This window comes from Apteryx mantelli, chromosome 7, assembly GCF_036417845.1.
Source record: "Apteryx mantelli isolate bAptMan1 chromosome 7, bAptMan1.hap1, whole genome shotgun sequence".
Taxonomy (NCBI): Eukaryota; Metazoa; Chordata; class Aves; order Apterygiformes; family Apterygidae; genus Apteryx; species Apteryx mantelli.
Window position 1 is genome coordinate 6,052,085 of NC_089984.1, and position 23,719 is coordinate 6,075,803.

General features: G+C 42.1%; 1 protein-coding gene across 3 annotated transcripts in view; it reads left to right on the top strand.

Moving 5' to 3' along the window:
• The window catches only part of MICU1 (mitochondrial calcium uptake 1), a 133,022-nt gene that overhangs the window by 45,932 nt on the left and 63,371 nt on the right, over positions 1-23,719 (top strand). For all 3 annotated transcript variants that reach the window (XM_067299696.1, XM_067299697.1, XM_067299698.1), the window contains exon 5: positions 10,206-10,249. In XM_067299696.1, coding sequence (XP_067155797.1) covers positions 10,206-10,249 — 44 coding nt within the window. The remainder of the gene's footprint in view (positions 1-10,205; positions 10,250-23,719) is intronic.

Here is a 23,719-nt window from a genome sequence, read left to right on the forward strand (position 1 = left end):
TTGAGCAACAAGCAGAAGATAATGGTTGTAGGTGCTGAAATTGTATGTTAAATTTTTTATCTTAAATATCTAAGGCGCCTTGAATTAGTATTTTGAAAAGCAGTAGCACCTGGTCGAGTTTGTCTTCCTGTGCAAGTTACTTTTTGTCAGCCTGCTTAAAAATAACAACTATGTCCTATCCTTAACTGTAAGACATCTGATTGTTTCTTCTACTTCTGTGCAGTATAAGTGCTCGGTACACTTAATGCGTGCATAGATAATATGTGGAGGAGTATAAAGAAAAATGTGTACTTTGGAGATAAGTGAAAAGGAATAATGGGTAATAGTGTGTCAATCTTATAAGCCGCTAACTTTCTATTTAACTATTATTATTCTGGCTGGATGAGCACCTTAAACAGCCCCGAGAAGCCTGTGTGGCCAGACCTTTAAATGCCTTCAAAGGCTGCAAGCCAGTGGCATGAGGCAGCCTGTGGGTGACGAAAATAACAGGTATGCTCAAAAAGCGGCACCACGTGGAAATGTGGCCTTGGCTTCCCCCCAGCAGGCAAAGCAGCTAGTGCAGGCACCCTTGTGTCTTGCCAAGATAAAGTCTCAAACCAACCAACATCACTGGCGTGAGTTTGCTTACACTCAGCATGGTAGATCCTGTTTCGTAGGAGTGCTGTAGGTCGTGACAGTCATGGTAAATGATTTTTTTAAATACATAATGAGGATTAGAAGAGTAAAACACTTAATACTATAGTAAAGCCATACCACCCACAACCTTGTTCCCAAACATTTTAAAAACTGGTAGTAATAAAGGAGATATGGGTGAATTTAAAACCAGAAGCTGGAGCATGACCAAGTCTGCTACCTGCTGGCTGGTTTATTTTTATATTTCACCTTCATGTTGTTGTTTTTACTCCCTGATGACAATCTAGATCCAGTCCTGTGTCCGGTCCGTTCTGCTGACGTAGGTGGGCAGTTGCCCATGCTGTCCCTGCCCGTTCCCCGAGCTTTGGTTGTTTGCACTTGGCAGGGAAGCGTCGGGCCGCTTTCTCGTGCTGTCACGGCTCAGGTATGCAGCAGTGGAGGGTGCGCCCTCGGCCAGGGCTGCCACATGCCCGGCCCCTGCGTCACCGCAGCCCTAACCCGCCTCGGAAACCACCTCGAGGCAGTGGCGTAACCCCGCCATAGTCACACGAGCTAAATCGGGTAGCGTTGAACTTAGTTGCCACGGGTTTCTTTCTTCAGTGGCATCGATCCCAAAGATGTTAATGGGTAGTGGTTGGTGGCAGGTTTGTGCCACAAAGCGATTCTGGTGGACAGCCTGCGAACTAAAGTCATCCTGCCCTGCCATGTGGTGTTTTGCCTAAATTGCAAGGATCATAGGGAGATCATCGCAGGGCACGCCTAGATTAATACTCTGGCTGGGCGGTAATATGCTTTTTTGTGCAAATCCCTCAATTGTCTCCATCTGCTTCACGTTTCTGCAGGTTTCCTAAATGGTTTTGGTGTGTATAAACTCTTTCTTTTCCAAGAAAACGAAACGAGGAGCCCGTCCTCAAAAATCCTCTGAGGGGGAGACATCTGAAGGGGCCTTTGCTGGGCACTTGCTGTGCCTGTGCTGCTGGGAGGTGTTGCTGTGTGACATCTGGCTCTCGGCCTAAAGCTAACTAGCTTGCAGAAAAAGGGACTCAAACACTGCCAGGACCATTAGATACAGCGTGTGGTTTCTGTGCGTGACTGGCCCCTCTCTGAAAGCCAGAGGCTGCCGTGTTTTCCTGCAGTGGACTCAAACATCAATTCCCTTTTTGTCTGATTTGCACAATTTTGAAACCCTCCCGTGAGCAATCCAAGATCTGAGGAGGGCATGGGAGCCTGCCTGTGCTAGAGGTGCCATGTGGAGATTTCAGTAACTTCTAATGTTTGTGCTGTTTTATGGAGAGCAAAATACTGCAGAATATAAAATAATATGGAGTAACAAGGTGTCAGAGTCCCTTATTTTTTAACTTGCTAATCTACCATGAAGTATTTTATGCCTGATTAATTTTTATAGATTATATAGGAAAATGAAGGCTTGATTTACTGTCAGTAAAATACCAATTTATTTTTAGACTCTTGTGTTCTGCTAGTTTGAGGAGAATGAATGCCAATTCATTAGCTTTTGCAGGTTGCTTTCTCTTAATACTTCAGTAAAACTTTCTGCCGTAGCCCTGACTTCCCCTTTGCGTACAAACAAGCGGGCAAGGAGTGCTTCAGCTGACACACACTTGCTCAACTTGGGTGTATCTGTCGGAATAAGCCAAAGGAGAATACAGTTAAACTTGGAAGCTTCTTTAAAAAAAGTGTTTATGTGCTAGCTGGAAAGTCCAGGCGCCATCAGAAGCGTGGGCAGTGCTATCTGCTCCCTGCAGCCTTGTGTCGTTTCTCCTCCCACCGCCTCTTGTACGAGGCTACGTGAGCCGGGGTGGTTTGTTCATCCCTAGCGTTTGCTTGAGTCAACCCCATCTCAAGAACCACAGAAAATACTAGATCAGGTAGTCCGAGGTGGAGGCTAAGGGTTTGAAAAACCCTATTTTAGATTTTGTGTTTTTTCAAAGGCATCATGGACACCTGCTGAAAAAGTTGAGGCTGTGACATATCAGAGGAGCTGTAACTGGTTCGTGGGTTGTTGGGTTTTGGTTTTTTCTTTTTCCTCCTCCCCCAAGGCCATTGCTGGTGTATTTTCAATAGTCATATATTTGTTAACAGGTATGAAAATTTCTTATGGCTTAGATCTGCCTGGTGATGGTCTGAGCAGGCATTCTGCCTTCCCAGTCCTGCTTCCTTTCCATAGTCCTGGTTCACTGAGTTTCTTCGAGTGTCTCTGTTTCCATTCTGTATCGATAAAAAAACACATAGGAAGCAAAATTTTTTGGATATCCTGGAGTAAAAAGGAGATGTGGCCTACTAAGCAAGAGGTTTTATTTGTTTTTGTAATAAGGATTAAAAGAAGAAAAAGACTTCATACCTCATGACCGCACCCTATAACAAATAGAGATGTATTTGGAACAGTTCTGCTCTTTCATCTCTGCTTACATCCAGGGTTAACCCCACCTCCTGCTACATGACACTCTTTTCAAGACCTGCCACAATCTGCAGTGGTTCAAAAATCTGGGGTCTCAAACGTCCTGGAAAGGTTCTTTTTTTTTTTTTTTTTTTTTTTCCTGCAGAAACCATGAATGTGCTGTTGAAGCTTTGCCAAAAGCAGCAGCTGTGCCCCCCGCAACCTCTGTGCACAGGACAGTGGCTGTGGAGAGGAGCTGTCAAAAACGAAGCTGACATCTTGTGACTCGATCCTTTCAAAGTACTTGACTGAAAGGACCATGTCTGAGGGCAGATTGGCAACCCTGGTATACGTGTTCCTTTCCAGTGGAATCTGTGAACAGTAGGTAGTTTTAGGTAACAAAGTGTGTGTGTGTGTGTGTGTGTATGTATGTGTGTGTATATATATATATATATATATATATATATATATATATATAAGAAAAGAGGTTTCAGCTTCACGCACCAGCTTTTTAGGCACTAATCAGCCTAGTATCACTGTTTAGAGTAAGTGGGGCCATACTATAAAATACCCAGTGTTGGATTTATACGACCTACAATTGATTGTTTGCCATTTCGCAAAACTCTTGGGCTTCCTAGCACACTGGTGTGGACATTTGAGGGGATGTCTGTTAGCTGTGATCCCATAACTGGAAGAAAGCCTCTAAAATTGTGGGGGGAGTGAGGGGAAAGGCATTATGCCCACCTGATAGCTTCATTCCAGATTTCTAAATGGTTCATTTTTCACATGTGGACTTGGTGAGCAGCTGAACACAAGCTGGCTTCTGAATTACTGCAATGAGTAATGTTTGTTATTTTGGGTTAGGCTTATAAAATATGGATCTGATCTTCCATGAAACTGGCAGTCCTGAGGTGTGACAAGCAAACGCCAGTCCAGTCTCTGTGGGCAAGGAGAAGAACTCCCTGGATTTATGCAATGGGATTTGTGCAAATCCCTAAATTTACACAAAGTGTTCAGCTGGGATATTTAGGACCTAGAAGGAAACCAGAGATACAGAACTTGCATTCCAGTTTGCTACTGACAATCTATTTTACCTATGTAGGAAATTCCTCCTGGTGACAGAGACTTTCTGCGTTCTTCCCCAAATACATCTGTTGGAGAGGTCTTCAGGGGAAGAACATGGTTTGCGAGCGAGAGGGGAAGGTAACTCTCCAAATGAGGAGGATAGATTAGGACCCAAAAAGGGTTCATTTAACTATCATTTGTTCGGAGAATGCTTGCTGGAATTTGTTAGCAACCCAAGGGCTGGCCGACAACTTGGAAAGCAGCTCCTGAGCTGAAGCTGGAAATCAAGGGAAGTTTCAGAGAGGCATTCAACATTTTGCATCAATTTATTTTTCTTCTCATTTGTGACAGTGTCCATTTCTCATCAAATACTTCAGCTGTTATGCAGAACAAATTGGAGACTGTCTTGAAATCTTCATAGTAAGCATAGTTACTGTATGAGCTGGCTGATGTGAGAATAATAAAACACTATTGTGGTTAAAGTAGCCCTTTTGGAGGGAGACACCCCCCCTCAGACTGTGGTGTAGGATTTCAAAGGCTCAGCCTGGGGGTTTCAGCTGAAGACTATGTAAGGGCTACCAGCAAGAGAAGCAACACCAGTGGACTTATACCACCTCTTATGGGTATAAACCCTTGCTCCTGGCCTTCGAGGGAGGAGGGCAGTGAGGATGACCAGTGATGCAGGGGAACACCCATGTGCATTACAGTGGCTTTCACATGGATGCAGAGCTGGTGGTAGTTCAGGGAACTCGGTTGTCTTAAATTGTCACTTCTTTGGAAGCTTGATTTTATTTTATTTTTTTCCCCTCAAGATAACAATTGGCACACTTGAGTATAAATGGTAGCCTGAGTTTCCATTCCTGCGGGGGCATTTGGCTCCTAGGAGTCCTTTGCAAGACATAGTGTGTCCTTGTTTTTCATCTGTTTCTTCTTTTCTGTGGAATTATATAATTCTTAGGAGAGGATTATCATTGAGCCTTGTACTGCCTGGTTTCATACCTAGAAATTGAGCGATGGAAAGAGAAAAAGAGGTGCGTTCAGGTATATGCTTATGTGGCAGTCATCAAAAGAAACAAGCGTAAGGACTGCCGGTGTAGATGATGGGATGGCATGCCTGATGCATCACGTTATGAATGTACCCGTCGTAGAGGTAATAACTTGCCTGTTGGAGGAGAGAGACGATAAGCTTCTGTTAAAGTTGCGCCCTTTGAAGAACTGTCTTGTTCAAGGCTGAGATCGTTATTTACTTGGAGGTTAAATAGTTCTTCGTAGAAATTTAGAAAGTGGATTACAGATTTGGATGGGTAATCTCAATGCTGTATGCTCCTGTAATACAGCCTAAGTGGTTAACAGGCTTTCCTTCAGTCTTGGTAATTAGTGCTTTAGCTCATCTACTTGCAAGAAAGACATCTGTGTTGTATATCAACCAACTGGAAAAAAAAAAGGGGGGGAGATAATGAGTAAACATTACCTAAATAATGTGGAAAAATCTGACAAGGTTGTAACATCTGAAGGGAGTTGAAAAGGTCATTCCATCTCAGTGGAAAACTGTTGACATCCCGGAGGAAATCATTACTTATTCTCATTGATCTCAGCTGTTTTCTTCACATAATATAATCATTCTCCTAGGAACTATTGTTAAATATTTTCAAAACTGCAAGTTGAAACTGCAGTCTATAATCTGCTGCCTGTGGCTTTATTTTCTGGGATAGCATGAAGAGCTTAATGATTGTTTAGATATTTTTCCAGTGTAGTAATTAGCTAGCTTTGTGTGGATTTGTGGCTTGTACGTTTTCATTAATCAATAGAATTACCTTTAGATTTTAAGTAGAGCTGAACAAGAGTAGCAGCGAGTTGTTTTTGCGTTGTGTTGTTTTTTCCTCCCTTGCGTAAGTATTTCCGTGTCTGTAGGACATCCTTCCTCCCCTGAATGAAGGGAGTAAACACAGAGTATGGGTCTCCTCTTCAACCGCCTCTTTTCCCCAGTGTGGCAGGTGGTGAGTACAAGTCATTTGGGCTTATTTTAAAACGTTCTTATTTCTGCAGTGCTGCGAAAGCACCTTCCCGTGAATAAGAACGGAGGCCTCTATTCTTAGTATTTTGTGATTGAGCAGTGTCAACCTCATCTGAAATAACACTTAATGGTGGTGCCACGTCTTCCTGAGCTACTTGGCGGCAGTGTTGCTCCCTTTTGCTCCCATGTTCATACTTCAGATGGTTTGAGAATAAACAGCAGTATTTAAAGTTAACAAGTGAACTGGACAAGTATAAGGGGGATTCATCACAGGTCATGGTTCATGCTGCTGGAGGTGGAGGGCTGGTGCAGAACACTGCTCTTGGCTGGGTGAGCAAAGGAGCTTTGATAATCCCCAGATAGGTAGTGAAAGGCGAGCTAAATAGAAGGGGACATATGCTGGGACAGGTCAGGAGGAGAGCTCTTCATCGGCTCCTTTGGGAGGCTGAAAAACTGCCGCAAGGTGAAGATGAGGAAAGCTGGGCGCTGTGCTTCGTCAGGAGGAAAGTTGGGGTCTGTACCTTGTCACGGCATGGCTTCACGTGGGAAATCGCAGAGAGCCTGTACAAGTAGTTTATGCTGGGCTCGTGGCCAAGTGACATTGTATTTTTCAGCAAATACGCTAAGGAGCGGTGCATTTTTTTTCTGAGTTCATTTTTCTTCTCTAGGATTGAAATCCATTACTTAGCTGAATGGTTTGCTGAAGGCTCTTTGCACACGCACAGGTTCTCACCCCTCTGGTGCATTGGGCACGCCGGGCGCTTTCGGTGGCTGTCAGAGGGGCTTGTCCCAAACGAAATGGGTGCCGTGGCTGAGCTGCTCGCAGAGGTCCGCGAAGCTGTGCCGTTGCTTTATAGTCTCCTGAAACCATTTCTGGTTTTCTCTTGGAGGAAATCCTTTAATCCGATTCGCAAGGATAGCATGTCAGCCCCTGCTTTGTCCTGAAAGGTGGAAAAGCTCTTTTCACTATAAAAACCTGCCTGTTAGCTTGTATTCCTGGAGCTCTTCGGCACTAGCCCAGCCACTGGGCATCTGTTTTATGAGTTGAGCCCAGGCATGGTTTACAAACAATCCCGTGGTAGCCTTAACTTTGCACGCTCCCTTTCGAGTAACAAAAATATAACTACTACCCTTCTTCCCTTTACTTGTTCTGATTCGATTGCCTTGATTTTTGCAGTGTTTCCATTTTGTTGGTTCTCACATCAGCTCTCCTGCCCACGCAAGCACTGAATCCCTGTTGTAAAAATCTTTGAGGAAAATCCTTTTGGCTTATTTATGTACTGCAAAGAAAGAAAAATACAAGCATCAGGCAACAGTCCCTCTTTTTTGGTTTCCTTTTGTCACCTTTAAAGGCTGGTGGAAAAATACATAGATAAGTCCATAAAAAATAAACTGTACAGCGTACTGAGTAAAATTGTGTGTGCCTAGAACAGGTAAATGCTTTTTTGACTTAACTTTCACAGGTTTTGAATTAGCTTATTCTGTTGGGAGCTATTAGAAGGGAAATTTTGTCGATAGACTTAAGTGTGCAGCTGAGTTAACGCAGCAAAGAAGATGGGATAATGATGTGCGCAACTCTGGGAGAGAGGCTGAACATAAAATGCTGCTGTGAATCAGTGTGTCTGTGCTTGCAATACCTTAGTATGTAAGACTCTTTTTCAGCACGTGCTGATTCAATGACATGAAAAAAAGTAGCAAAGGATGTGACAATTTTTCGTGCTGCATTTTCATAATTGCTTCTCTCCCATCTCCGAGACATGCATAAAACAAGATTATATATTTGCTTCTCTTCAGATACAGTTGTGTTGAAGGAGTCTGACATAACTTGGTATTTCTGAAATTTAAGGTAATGGTGGAAACATTTCTGTAGCAGCTGCTGTGGTTGTAAGCAATTTCTTCAGCAAATTATGAAATACTCCAAGTTCTGAAGCTTGGATGGGCCTGGCAGCTTCTACATCTAGGATGAATGTTCAGATGCAGCTACAAAAAAGCTCTAGAAGTACATCACAGTCCGTTACTCTGTCCCTTGCAGGAATAATCTCCAGTTACCTGGATGTTTGGTTTTTCCATGCCTTTTGGTTACATACAATGGCATTTGAGGAAAAACATGAAAACAAGTAGCTCCACACTTAAGTGAAAGAGGCTGGTTTGAACCCCAGGCCAGAAAAATTTCTCCTGTGTTCAGAACTGCTGATTTTGCCAGCGTGGTTCCCTTTGGCCAATTCCATCTCTTTTGTAACCTGCTACTGCTGACTCGCACGCTTTCTAGTCTCCCCCAGTCATACCCCTCTTCGCCTCCCCTTTTCCCTACCCCATGTGGAAAGCATGAAGTTTATTATGTTTAGCTTCTTCCCTAGTATAGATACTGATGTTCTGTCTTTTTAGGTGTCACCTGGCTGTTTTTAATAGCTTGTCATGTATATGTTTCTTTATGGGAGTCTGTATCAAAGCAAACAGTTGTTAGCTCATCTTTTCTTGCTGTTCGTTGGCATGAGCATCTGCTCGTTTTGGGTCTCGCTTGAAACCTGTTTGCTTTCCTAACACTAGCGCCCAGTTAGAGGGGTTTTGCCATTAAGACATATTTTCGCTTGCTATTTTTAACTTGTGTCCTTTTTTAGCTTTCTAGGAGTATGTGTATAGTGTAGGGCTGTCGGGGATATGTCTTGCAGCACTGTTTCCTGGCATGGGAATACGAGGTGTGCTCGAGACTGACCTTATTGCAATGCACGGACGTGTAAAGCTAAGCTGTCAGTCTCCATATGGACACTCAGGGGTCAATGCTGACCGGATAATAGGTCTCCAGCAAAATAAACACTTTTATTTAACGAATCCTTCCTCTAAACTCAACAATATTCATCTTGAGTTTATGCCTGCAACTTTGGGGAAGGATGAAATTCTTCAGAAGGAAAGAAGATTAAATTTGGAAAGCAAGTGTAAATATGCACTTTCCACTCTCTTGTCAGGCACACAAAATATTAAGAAGGTGCTTTCTCACTTATGCACAAATCCAGAAAGCCCTCTGACGATTCTCTCGACCCCTGAGAACGATGCTAAGGGAGTTCTCACTGCTTCGGTTCAGAAAGGTCCAGGAGGTGATCCTGCAGCGAGGAGTAACTCCCTTTTCTGCCTCGTACCCATTACAAACCCTTTGAATAGATGGCAAGCATGGTGCTATTTTCCTTGGCAATCGGGGGACGCAGCAGTCTGTTCGGCACCCTTCTGAATGCAGCTCGAGAGGTGTCATCTGGTTTTTACATCTTTTTGCTAATTGAAATTGAAATGAAGATGTGAAAATTATCATAAACCGTGGCGGAAAATGCACGGGTTGTCGGCCCCTGCTCTCTTGAGTGGTTGGAAGAGCTCAGTTTGAGTTCTAGTTTATCTCCTTTCGGAAAGCATCTTTCCGGCTTTGCACTGCCGAGCACAAATAATTAATCTTTCTGAATATTTCTGTTGTCTTGCCTATCTGTGCATTCATCAGTGTACATAGAGCCTTCTGGGCATGGCTGATGAGATCGAGAGCTTTCTTCCTTAACTCTGCAAATGCTGGGGGCGGGCTATCTCTTAGGGATAGAAAAATTGTTTTGCGATGGTATGAGAGAGAAAATTTAGTAATACAAACAACCTCCCTCCCTGCCTTCTCCTAAAATACCTTTCTAGCTAAAGAATTCACTTTCTTATGAATGCTGTTACAACTTTAAAATTTGACTATTTGCAGGCATGTTTATATTAAATTATGAGCAAGCTTTGGGGGTTTACTTGGAGACTTACCAATTAATTTTGGGAGCAATTCTTTGTTTTTTCCAACAGGGCAGGTGTTTCAGACCCTCTGAGACATGCTGGATATGACGCTGCTGTAGTCCCTGCTGGAAGGAGATTTTCCTGCCTCATGCTACGAGTCGGTTGCTTTTCGTGATAAAATGCAGTGTACAAAATGGAAGAAGTTAATTTTTTTTTCCTTTCTTCTTGTACTTTCTAGTGACATTATTGTTCAGCTAATACATTTGACTTTCTAATCCTGCTCAAGCAAAAGTCCCAGGAAATGTAACTTTTATATTCTAAAAACGTTTTTTAGAACTATCTTTTTTTCTCTTTCAGACCTGGGCCTGGATCAGTTTATTGTGAAACGTTATGATGGAAAGGTGAGCACATTTGACAACTGAGCATATGTTATTCGATAGCTTTTTTTAACCTAAAGTCCTTGAGTTATTAGCTGCACATAGGTCTAAGTTAAATGCACTAATCTCTTTGGAGCTTTTTGTTCAGTAGCATTGCAGTGTTGCTCCACATCATGAGAGTGAATGAGAAAGATTTTTTATTATTATTATTTTTTTTTTTTTAAGGGAGCTTAATGTTTAGAGTCAAAATACTACTTCTTTTCATGCTAGCAGGCAAGGGAATTATATGTAGTAATAGTAGTTCCTAGCTTTTTTATATGGCTATGTGAGAGCCCTGTGAGTTATGCCTTTTAAGGGGAAACATGCTTGACCTTTTCCCTTCCAGAACTGCCTCCGGATTCCTGAAGGAAGGAGATGCTCTTATGATTTTATCTGCTTCCCAAGCATATATTTCCATCCCCTTCATATGCCTTTACTTCATTCCCCAGTTTTGAACTCTAGGTCCCTTCTACAGTGGTACGTGACCGTCTGGGATGTTTGTGTTGTCCCGCTGCGTGTCGGTAATGTGCTGAGCAGCCTCTGATAGTTTGGTCTGCCTGGGCAGCATCCTACGCTTTACGCAAATCTGAGAGCAAATTAACCGCACCATAAAACACATCGATGCGGTGGAGCTACAGCAGAGGTAGCCCTGACCCTGGCACTAGCAGCTCACGTGCCCATTAACTTCTTGATACAGGTAACTGCGATTTGGTTCAGATCTCTATCGTATCACTGTGGGCACACAATGATGGTCTAGCTTTTAGTAATGTTTTCACCTCATTTGCATCAGAATTACCTGAAGATACAAATTTCTCTCTTTCCAGAGGAAGTTATCATTTGATCTGTTCATCACTGAGTTATGGACCTGACATGCGGTGTCAGGCATTTGCAGAAAGTCTTGATGTGGAAGCTTGCGTTTAAAGCCTTATATAGACTCAGTGGGCTGAACGGGTGCCGTTTCCTGGCTTGTTTTGCATTTAGTAGGAAAAGGTAAAGAAAGAAGATGATCAAATATATGGGGTCCCTGTCATCAGTGGTGTAGAAATGTTCTGGTTACCCAGGCAGCAGAGCAAGGTTTTTCTTGAAAATAGGCAACTGGAAGGTAGTATTTTGGCAGTTGTTTTTGATGCATAAAGCTATGAAACATGTTGTGAACACTTGTTTCCCCACCCCACCCCCAATGTCTGCTTTTCATGATTTAAAAACAAAGAAGAGGAGTACATGTATTCTTTACAAAATGTCAAGTGTTTCTCCTAGTGGTTTATGACAGTCTATTTTCCATCAGCCCACTTTCATCACTTCATCTTGTCAAGCTATCTTGTTCATCCCTTAGGCTTTACATAAACAAGATTTTGTTTTTAGGGAAGAAATGCTGAATCCCACACTGTTTTTGCTAATAGTTTCTCTGTTCCTGAGCACTCTGCATTCAGTTCCCATCAGGTGGGATAAAAGACTCAAAGCCAAACAGTTTGCTGAACTCGACTTTCTGTTCTTCCGTGCCTCGGCACCGAGGGCTGGAATTGAAATGCGTTGTGATGTTACTGATAGTTGCCACACTAGGTTGTTAAAAACCACGATCAGTGTTTGAGGTAGTGTGCCTAAAAGCATCGTACGTGCTTTTAGGACCTTGCCATGCAACACGGTGAATGTGTATGCCAACTGAGGGGTGGAATATTGATAGCCCTCTGCCTTTGCCTTATGCGCTGCCCATCTTTCACTCTGACCTGCAGCAGAGTGAAATTGCTTTTTATGTAACGTGCAGATGTCAGTGCTGCACCTGGACATCTGTGTGCTGTGGTCTGGATAGACTGAATGTGAGACAGCAGATTTTGGGTAGTGTAATGAACTTTTCTTTATTAGAGTGCTCTCCTGGGACCTCATTTCCATGCTCTAATAACACTTGAAGTGGTTTGCTCTGTTTAGAATGAAAAAAATAGTTTCTTGTTTGGCTGTCTGCTTAAAGACATCTTGGGACTAACTAAAGCTAACCCTGGCTATCAGGGTAGTGGTAATGTCCAGGTGAGAGGATAATTTGAGGAGAGTACAAAATAGGTTGGCCTTGGCAGTCGCTTGGTAAAGAACTAAGCTGAGAGTTGACCTAGCTTTCTGAGAGCAGCTTGTTCTCATTTTATTGCTTGCTTTGGGTTTTAGTTGGAAAACTGTCTCGTCTCAACACAGCCAAGTGCCAACTGAGGCGCCGCAGAGCTGACCCCCCTCATTCAGGTTTGAGTTGTGTAGTAGCAGCAGAGGGATAAAACACTTTTGCATCTCTGTCTTCCTGCCTGTTCCCAGCTGCTCATTCCTCTTGGCTTATCAAAGCATCCTCTGTCTGGAGATGTCTCCATCTTGGCGATGTGGTTCTGGTGCTTTCGCTTTGCATGTTGGCAGAGAGAAGCAGTCCAAGTGGAAGGCTAAGAGGTCCGCTGTTCCCTTAAGCATCCTTACGAATCTCTCTTAGAGGTAATGGGAATATAGTTGTGCGCCCAAGACAGAACAGACTTGTCTACTGGAAATTTCCCTGTTCTCTGTAAGGCGAAAGGAATATGTGAGCATTTGGGCACAAGCAAGCTGTAGTACTAAAAAGTACTCATAATCTGCAAGTTAGATACTGGCTAAGGAACAGAGAAGAGAATTGACTTTAGTTCCAGACAGATTTATACTTATGGTAGCATGTAAATAATAATTTAGAGAGAGATTCAGTACAAAGAATAGAACCAGCTGTGCAGTCAGTTGCATTTTAATTATATATTATAGGACAGAGTTTAAAGTATCAGTGTCATTTTGAGCACGTATGTTCAAGATTTAAATGGCAGTGCGTTACAGGTGTATGAGCTGCTCCTTTTGCAGAGCAAATTTTATTTATGTAAAACCACAGTCGAAGCAACTAACTGGCTGCCTTGCAGTCCCTAGGACTGCTCTCGCCAAGGAGTGTTTGGAGTGATGTGCCTCCATGTCATCGTGTGAGGTCTCCGAGGTGTCTTGCTGTGTGTGTGATTGAATGTTATGGTGAGGATACAATACCCTCTTCTTTCCTCTCTCTACTCCTCCTTCTCCTTAGTGGTAATTTATGGAGTTGCTGGAGAGGGAGACAAATGTTACCGCCTTATTAATGGGAGCAGCGCTCATGTAGCTTGAGCCTAAATGCTTTTTCCTCGCTCCTTTTGAGACCCACAGCCCCAGACACATTCATCCAGCCAAAGTCTTTGGTCAGATTTATTTGCCAATGTGAATTCATGTTTTTCTTTGACCTGCTGTTGGGCTGAATATGTAGGGAAGCAACTCTGTCTCCTGGCTCCATTTTGGCTAAGGATGCTTGTTTTTCATCCAGGGGAGCAAGCTATCGGAAAGCAGAGGAAAAAGGGCATTGATTGCTATTCATCTGGTGTCCAAAAAAAAAAAAATTAGTTAAAAAAAATCAGTTTGCCAACCTTTAGATGTGTTCATATTAAGCTTGAACATACTTTAAGCACATTTCCGTGGTAGGCATGTGGCCAGGTGCCTGGCTGCCATCCCTGACTTTTAGTGAAAAGGCTGGCAGGAGAATAGAAGAACCCTATTTTGTAGCTTAGGGTGCTGTGGATTAAGGGGTCCAGACCCTAACTACTCATCCGTTTGATTCACACGGTGCCCGTTTCCTCCTCTTACATTTTGGGGGGGTGTTTTTCTTTTTTGGCTAACCTGTAAAACAGCGTGCTCATCAGTGCTGGGTGTTGTGCCTCCTCAAAGCGCGCCCCTGCTTAGGAAGAGTGAAGTGCTCTTTAAGATGTGCCGTTTCCCCTACTGTGTAATGCTCCTTCGGGCTCTTCAGCTGGGCCTAAGGAAAAGCGCTTCTGAGAGCGATGCAGAGATTTTCTTCCCCGTGGGTTGTGTGGACTGTCTTCAGAGCAGTCTCTGGCCAAGAAATAGTTCAATCTACCTTTAAGCGTAACTGCACAAAATTAGTGAAGCTGACCTCGCATCAGTTTTTCAAATTGATGTATTGTACTGTCTGTTTCATCACTCTGCTTGCCGCTCGCTTAGCAGGGCGATAGTGATGAATAACCAAATCAATAAACTCTCAAATTACTAAACGGAAGTGTATCTCATAGTGTGTCGTGTGGCATAAGCTTTATTAATGTTACATTAGTTGTAATACAGAACTTGTTTACAATTTTCATGTGCACTTTCCATTTACCTGATATTCTTTTGGCTTATGCATTAATGATTGACCTTTAATTAAAACAAAAAAAACCCTGTGCCTTTTCCTTGCAGAGAATTTTGCCTCTCAGGTTAGCAAGCGGTCAGTCCCTGCTGGTGGGACTAGACTTGCTTGGAGCCAGAAGGGTCTACAGATATTTTAGGGCTGTGGTCGGTTCCAGGCCTCCTCACTTCACAGAAGGAAAGGCACTTTGCTTTTGAGCATGCCCAGGTGTTCTGGCTACTAACTTATGTTACAAGTTTGTGCTTTCCATTTTTGTTTTATCCTGGCAATTTGTTCCAAACTGTATGTACTTTTGTGCTTGTTTTTTTTTTTTGTTCTTGTTGTTTTGGTGGGGGTTTTTTGTGTGGCTTTTTTTTTTTTTTTTAACACATGTCCTCCATTGAATTTGTGTAGGGAGGGAATAATCAGTTAAGGACCAATAAAACATCTGAAACTCACTTCCACTCCAAAGAAACTCTCTACGATCACAAATCAATCCTGTAATCCGGATGGACAGGCTTGAATAGTGAATCGGTAGAATGATGAGCTTAAAATACGTTTATGTGCCAAGGCCCTACAACAGGAGGTACAGGCCCGTTAAAGATTGACTGCCCTGGAAGGTAAACCTTGCCGAGCTGCTGGGAGCCAGCGCAGGAGGAGGCTCCTTGGCAGAAGCCTTATGTAGCACCTCGGGAGTCCAGGAGCCTGAAAACTGTTCAGGCAGGAGCCCCACAGAGAGGACTGGACGTAGATGGACCGTCCTTAGAACAGGTCCTTCAGGTAGGTTGAATGACATTGCTGCCACATCTGAAGGAAAGATAAAGAGGTTTTATTCATTAGCCTGAACTTTCGGGATCCTTTGCTTTGTGTACAAGTTCAAGCTTGAGTGTGACTCTTTCACCAGTGTGCTACCAGCTGTGGTAGACCTGAGCTTGCAGTAAGCGAGACAAGTTTGAAGTCCTGTTTCCATTCAGGAGGCAAACAACAGATTGGAGCTCTGTTTCTATGATGCTTAAGTGCAACTGAAAAGTTGCATCCTTTTGAATGAGGTTTAAATGGTCTCTTAAAGATAGCAAACTACTGCAATTCAATAAACAACAGCCTAAAGTGCATGTGCAGCTGATTTATTGTGCTTGTTAATTGAGGAAGATACTCAGTACTTTCTCTAGCTTAGACACAAGGAAAATGATTGAGGAGTCCTGTAAATTTTACCGTAAGAGGTCCTGCCAGCTTCCATTGTAAGAGTGTTCGGAATAAATGAGTGTCTGGTGTAACCCATTTCAGCTGTTGGTTCTAGGTTATGGCTGGCTCAGAGATAATTTGAGACATCATATATCCTGTTCCAAATTCTATATAAAATGTCACTGTCTAACTTCAGATTTCCTGCTTTTAAATCCCTTCAGCTTCTGATCTTACTTAGTACAGGAAGTTTTTACATAATAAGCAGGAGACATCTTCTTACTTAGATAATAACCTTGCATTCTTTTCTTCTTAAGTCACCAGAAGTTTCTTGGTGGAAACAGGCAGAGATACAGTTCATTGCAGATAATCACAAAATCTGTGCTCTGAGGCTGACACACTTTTCTCTTCTTTACTTTCTTTGCTGGTGTCACTGGTCCACGGCTTCTTCATTTGTCCTTTTGTTAGCTTTTTCTTCCCAGCCAAACTTGTCCCTCCTAATTACTTTGAGCAGCAGTTTTGTTTGGTGTGCATAGTATTTAAAGATATGGAGGAACTCAGAGTCTTCCCTATATATTTCTGGGCTTATTTGGTATTGGGACTTAAATACAAAGTGACTGCAATATGCTTTCAGGCGGGGGAGTTGGCTGGTTTTTAGATAATCAAGTTCCTTACCAGGACCCAGAGATCTACCCAGAGAAGCCAGACTCCTATATCCGTTGAGGAAACCGAGTCAGTCGTATACTGTGTTACTCATGTTCCTCATTCTTTTTTTACTGTGTGTGGTTCATTGGGATGTGTCTGGACACTGAACTGCAGGTGCCTCTCTTGGTTTGTTTTTAATAAAAATGACTAAGAAAATGCTTGGTTGCTCATAACGTAGGTAAACGCATGGCACACAAACATCCCCGTGGAAACCATGGTTGCTTTACATCCACTTATAGAAAGTACTTCACCCTTTCTTACCTCCTGTACCTAACGTTGGTCATTTTTGACAGAGCTAGCAATACTCGCTATTACCTTCTTGTACTACTAATTCTGTTGCTTGTTTTCACAGGGCTTGTTTGGCAGACACTTCTGAAATGTTCTGGTTGTTGTATGTGCTCTTTTATTGTCTCCAGGTATCCAGCAAGCATTTGCTCCAGCTACTAATATCTGTATACTTGTGTCTCTATTTTAATTATGTTTTGGTTTTGGTGTAACCAAGCATTCCCTCGTTTTCTTCCCTTTTCTAACCCTCTCCCCTTCCACCAGGATTTCTGGCAGGTACAAAGCAGACAGCATGTGCTTTAACTGGTTTGTGCTTCAGACCTCATAATCTGCACTTTCCATGTAAAAGGGACAGTGTATGCTTACCCCTTCTCCCTGCTCCTTTAAGAAATAATCTTCAACTCGTTCTCCTTGATCCTGGGCCTAAAGGGTTTATTTCTAAATATTTGAATTTGGAATGTTAATATAGTCCTCAGGGTAACTTTTAATACGTGGCTTTATTAATGGAAACATCTTTGAGCAAAGCCCGTGTACGTATCTCCCTGTCCTTCTGTTTTCATGGTACCTTTTGAGGCCTCTGACTTCTCTACAGGTTCATTAGACTGCCATAGGCTATTTCTCTGTTGGAAAATGACATTTTCCGCTTGAGGCTGTGGAACTATTTTTATTCTGTGAGAAAAGGCAGGCATTTTTCCAGCCAAATCTTGTGAAAGATTTGAGGGAAACATCATGTGTTTGAAGGTATGTGAGTTGTGGGAAGATCATTTTTGCAAGTGTTCTTGAATTGTTAGGGTTGCAGAACTATGCAGGGTAAACTGTATTCAATGATTTTATTGGAGACATGCTATAGTTCATAAAATGTCTTCATAAAACACTTTCTAGGAAAAGAAACCAGAAAGCAGAGGAGAGGGAGTTCATTTAGTATTAGTAAGTGAAGAAGGAAGTTACTCTAAATGCTTTTAGTTTGTCTCACCACATTGTGCTCTTAATAAAAGCCATAGAGGAAGCTAGCAAAAAAGAAGCAATCCGGTGCCAAAGTGGATGTCCCACTTGAGTTTTCTAGTATTAATAAGTGGAGCGTTCCTCCTTTGGAGCTTCCTGGGAAAACGCAGCAATTGTGCATCGAGACTGCTGGTTGGAAGGTGATCCATATTCACATCACTCACTGGGTATAATGTTGAGAATTGCTTTTGCAGGCTGGGGTTATATGGAGTTATATACAGTCTTTTAATCAGAAAAGGAATAGACTTTAGGTGGCTTATGGGGTCATTTTGGCTTTAATTTTTTTTTTTGATAATTTTGCTGCTTTACATTAAGGCTCGATACTTAAGGAGAATAAAATTGAGCTTTGAATAGGGAAAGGAAGATAAATTGAGCAGGACGGGAAGGAACATTTTGATAGATATTTGACCTCATTGACTACAGAAAAGAGGGTAGATTTGGATGGGAGAAGCAGGTGAAGAGGAAAGGAATGAGTGGAAGGGAATAGCAAGATTTCTAGTCATATCTTAATTTCGTAACCAATATGTAGGTAGGATGACTTTTTTCTTTTTTATTACATGATTACATGCTATTTTTCCCCAAACCCCTTCTTCATTTGGTGGGTGATAGTACTTAGTGTATGGCCTTGACCTCATCTTCTGAGCCATTTTTAAATACTTGCTTTTAATGTAGAATTATTTTCCTCATGTACTTTCATACAGTATTTTTTGCTGGAGAAAATGATCACAGCGCATTATAAACATAAATGAATTTATCTTTGTAATACAGTTGGAGATGAGGTAAAGCAGTATCCTGATTTTTCCCTCTGGAGAACTACAGTGTCTTAAATTCAAAGGTGTCAAATGTCAGCTCATTTTTTAAAGCATGCTTTGGGACATCAGGGACCTGTTTTTAATCCTTCCCCATTAAACTTCTGTAACAAATGATACCATGGTGCTACAGACACCTCTGGGCTGTCTCGCAGCCCTCATTCATCTCCTGAGCGTTGCCTGTTCTTTGGACTTAACGGGGAAAAAGGTGTGTGAGCCTGTAATAGAAACCGTCCAGTGCAGGGCAATGGTGGTGGGAGGAAAACTGTATCGCATAAGCAGCCTCAGTGCGTCATTTTTGATTACTTGGCTTGGTGAGAATGGCTCTTAAAATACCGGTCCTCTGGGGGCAGAATTTAAGCCAGCTGAGCCAGTGGTAGGTAGAGCAGCATAGCAAAAGTGAGGGGTCCCAGTATCTCTCCGAATTCGTACGGTTAGGAGGATAGAGTTTAGTCTCCTGCCTCCAACTCTTTTTTTTTTTTTTTTTTTGGTGGTAGAAAATCTCTTGACCTCAGAGGGCTGCAGTTACCTTCCAGCAGGCTGTGTGGTACCTTCCGAGCTTCCTACGTGATTTTTTGTCTTTTTACAAATTTTTTTTTTTGGCTTGAGGAGACAGGTTACTTATGCCTTATGGGCCAGATTTTCTTTCCACCCAATAATAACGATTTTATCTTCCTCTGAGATCCCTTGAAAATGCAACACCATTTCAGCGCTGAGGAGTTTTTCTTTTTGGATGTGAACGTAATCACCCTTCACAGATGAGAGATCTCCCTTAAGTTGTGACAAATTGAAAATACCTGTAGTTGATAAAGATTTAAATTTAATGTTTTTCTTAAGGAGCTCTTCCTAAACTGCTATTATAGAAGAAAAAAACAAAAAAATCCTGAATAACGAATCCACTTCTTTGCTTGAAAGAGAAGAGTGGGAGTGTTGGCTGTGTGAACATAACCCTTGCTGAAGGAGCACAATTTCCTTACCCTGCAAAGGGCTGGGGTATTCCAGCTGGGGAGGGAGGAAAAAGAAGTATAGACTGTCCCTTTTAAGAAGCATTTCCTCTTTTGCTTTTCCAGCAGGGGTTTCTCCCTTGCATGACTGGGTTTTGCTGCCTGCGAAGGGTCTGGAAAGCCTGTGTCATTTCTCTTGGTGGTACAGAATGCTGGCCTTGCGTTTCAGGTGCCGTTTGTTTTAAAGGTGATGAATATTTGCAGCCTTGCTGAAAGGGGTGAATGCAAATTTCTCTTTCCAGTCTCAGGAGACCACCGGTAATAATACTTGCTGCCTAACTCTCGAGTCTCTGTACGTGGCCAAATTCCAATTTGAGGGGAAAGAGTGTGCAGAACATCTAACTATATATTTGTACCCCCTTATAAATAAATAATCCTAAAGTAAAAGGGTCTTTTTTAAGCTCTTTACTAAAATGCACTCTTGAAAGTTCATAAGCTGCAGTATTTATCTATAAAGGATAAATATCTTCCTGTGTTCTGCCACTTGGCCACTTCTTAATTTCATATTCAGAACCTGTTTGCATTTGCTTGTGTTGACATGTAGACCTCAAAATAAATTATCTAGAGCCATTAGTAATGGTATTGTAAGCTTTTCCACTGCAACAAGAGGCTTATGAGTTATTATCAGGAATTCCTTATGCCATAAAATAATCCATCACAAACTGTAGATCAATTTTTTCTTATTTAGCAACATAAAAATTCCAGGCTATGTGTCTAAAATAATTTATATCACATCCACATTATAAAGCCAGTTTAAAAAAAGAAAACCCTACCCTCCATTCCCCTCCCTAAAAGTCTTTTTTGTCCCCGTTTTGTAGCACTCGGAGGACCTACCTGCCTTTTTCCCCCCTATAGAGCTTCTGAACGTGAGGGCTGAGATGTTCCATATTTTTTATGTGGTTCTGAAAGCATTTTTATTTGATCTCTTTGAATTTTCTTAATGTGTAGGTAGTGAGGTGCCAACATGAATTTTATCATAAAAATCTCTAAATGGCTGTGGTTCTTTAAAGTTCATATCTTAAAAAATGAACTAAAACAAAAAACCCTTCATTTTATAGCCTCTAGCTTGGCATTTTGATACAGACCAAGTTTGAAGCATTAATATTTTTAGTTGCTGTGGCAGGATGCATTGCCCAGAGTTTTCATTGGCATTTCTTAAGGGTTTTCCCTTATTTTTCTGCACGATGTGCTAATACAGAGCGTCTCCGTGTAGATTAGCACAGATGTAGGGAGCTCTGCTGGCCCCTGCCCGCCGGTGCCACTGGGCAGGCTCAGCTAGGCTGCACCAAGAGGAGCCCTGTCCCTACCTCTGTCCACGTTGCATAGCATTAATGAGATGGCCAAGGCAGCCTGAGGGTTTTAAAGATGTCAAATGATGCCCAGGGTAGGTGCTAAACAGACTTTAAAAAGCATTCATTAAGTGTATCATCCAGTGAGTTTTGCAGAAAGATCTGTTTTTGTCAAATGCCAACGCACCCTTCGAAGGATTCCCCGTAACCTTTTGTTTGTGGGGATGCCGTCTGCTGATTTAAGCCTGCAGTACGAAGCAGCATGCCAGCAGCGCGCAGCATTGATGCGTACCGCTTAACGTTACGCGTGCAAGTACTAATTAGGGCCTTTTCCTCCCCAAAATTCCATAGCTTTTCAGTATTGACCATGTTCATCTTGAGGATTTAAACAGCAGCTTTAAAATGTAGCCCTTGTTTACAAGGGGAATAAAGTAGAAGAGATCCATGTGAGATTTCAGGTAAGGGTTTGCTTCCTTAGAAATACGTCTGGAACAAATATTCTTTCAACTTGCTCCCCTCACCCCCTATCTCTTTTTAAAGACACACATCCCAAAACTGCGGTAATATGGAAGGGCATCTTCACCTTAAAGTCAGAAAGCTCCGAACAAGGCAAAGAAATGTCAACCGTCTCCATTGGGCAAGCTTATAAAACAGATTTTTGGGAACCCTTATGGTGTAAGACAAAAGAGAATATTTCTGTTTCAACACTGAACATACTGCTTTTTTTAACTTCTTTTCCTCTGTGTCTATAGCTAACTATAAAAGGAATATTTTAGTAGCTGTCTTTTAAATGTTTTGCATAATTGAAGGTGGTCAGTTGTGACTGAAAGAGAATTGCTTTGCAGCAAGGTGACTTCGCTGTATTTTAAACACTCATGTTTTTGTATTTGCTTACATAATATTGGTAACCTTAAAGAATCTTTTTGAAAAGGAACAAACTCGGTATGACATTTGTCAATAAAGAATGGTGATGGTTCATCTGAAGTTCCTTACTAATTTTCAAAATTACTTTCCGGTTCTTGAAAAGTTGCTCATTATCTTGCATGCAGTTTAATTTCTTGCTGTTTTGGAAGGGGTAAGTCACTGTCAAGTGAACACAAGGTTGATAAATTGCTGAAGCTTTGGTGCATATAAGTACAAAGGTGGTATTGAAACATAAACAATAGTTATATGAATAAATGTGCTGAATATATGTTCTCTTCCCCCGGATTGAAATACTAACTGCCAATTTTAAATGACGTCCCGAGAATATGTTCTTCTCGATGTGGCAAATTAAATGCTGCTCATTAAGTAATTTTTGAAATGCAAAATGAAACGGTACTGCCAGGATTTAGCTGATAAGGCTTTTCTAAATGCATGTTAGTAACATAGAGCAAACATCAACACTGCAGCTTGCGTCCATCTCTGACTTTGCGGAGAAGGCATATGTTAATTGGCAAAACCATATCTTTTTTTCCAGATTTGCTTAATTAAGTATTAAACAGATTGAGCATGTGCTTTGATCTGTTAACTATGAATTAATCCTAGCAATAGCCGGGGCCCTGAGCTCCGCCTGCACCTCCGCCGGCATCCTCCCAGTGTGGCGAAGGAGAGCAGAGCCTGGCAGGACTGAGCAGAGGATGCCCAGCTGCTCTAACTCTCTGCTCCCGTTTCTTTTTACCCAAAGTAAAGCTTATTTTGGGCCTGGGGAGGAAGGAACCACAGTGGCTTTTCCATAAAATCCTTTGTGCCTGGAAGCTTTGGTTCAGCTCGGGTGCATTTGCCCATCCCAAAGAGCTGGACCATGTATCTGGCTCGGGGAGGGCTCAGTGCTCAGGGTTGTGCTGGCAGAATATGCAAAGAAGTGCGTGTTATCCTTGGATGTTTTGCTTGGTTGGGAATCTCTGCCCATAACACAAGTATGAGGAGTCTGTTGTCTGGATACGGCCTGCAACTTCACTTTCTGTAGCGCCCAGATTTGGGGAGGTGGGTGGTTGTTGTCGGATAACCTGAAATTATGTTCAACTGTGTTCTGGTGAAGGGGTGTGAAACACCTGCCTGGCCTTCAGCAAGAAAAAGTATTTCTAAGCCCTGACTTAAATGGGAAAAATCACAATCTTTTAACTCGAAGCAGGTCATGCTTCTAGAATAAGCAGGAGGGGAAAAAAAAAAAAAATCCTGGCCTGCCTTTGCTCGTCTCCTGATAGGAGAACAAATCCCTCCTCTGTCCCCCGCTATCCTGGGAGGTTTGTTTTACAGGAAGGGAGCCTTCTCGGAAAGCCCTGTAATGCCCCTGCTAACTGCAGCAGTGCTTTTCTGCGATGCTGTAGTAAAGTGTAAATAAGCACCATAACATGATGGAAAACCGGTTCTTGCATCCAAATGAATGGCTGCCTTAAGCAGACAACAGTGTTATTTTGTTAGAAGTGAGATTGTTCTTCTTGGAGCTGTTTGCCGGGCTGACTGGAGCCTCGATTGCCAAGGACGAACCAAGCTTTGTATTTTGAAATGCATTTAAATATTTTACCGGTTGTTGGTGTTTGTCCATCTTGTATAGTTATTTGTCTGAATTTGTGTAAAAAAGTTATTCCACTGAGACTGGCAGCTTTTCCCTGAATTTACACAGCCATGCTTGTGTTGAAATAAATAGTATATTTGGTTTTCTTTTCTTTTCTTTTTACATTTAACTTTGAATGTTTGCTTGTTTGTATGCTTGTTTATTATGAATTTAATGCTTGATTAAAAACACATCATAATTGTAAACCTCTTCCAGTGGCTTGCTCACTTGTGAATGCTCAATTTTGAATGTTCTTTGGGCAGTGCTGAAAGATCCTGATTCCTGTCTTTTCGGGGATGGATTTAACATGGAAAAAAATCTTAATTTGATTGAAGAGATTTGACCGATCATTTTAACTCAGCACATTGCTGAGAATTAGCTTGTGTTCTGCTATGAAAGGGCATGAAATGTGAAAGCTGTCCTGATATTGTATGGATAACTAATCGTGTAATTTGTAAAGATGATT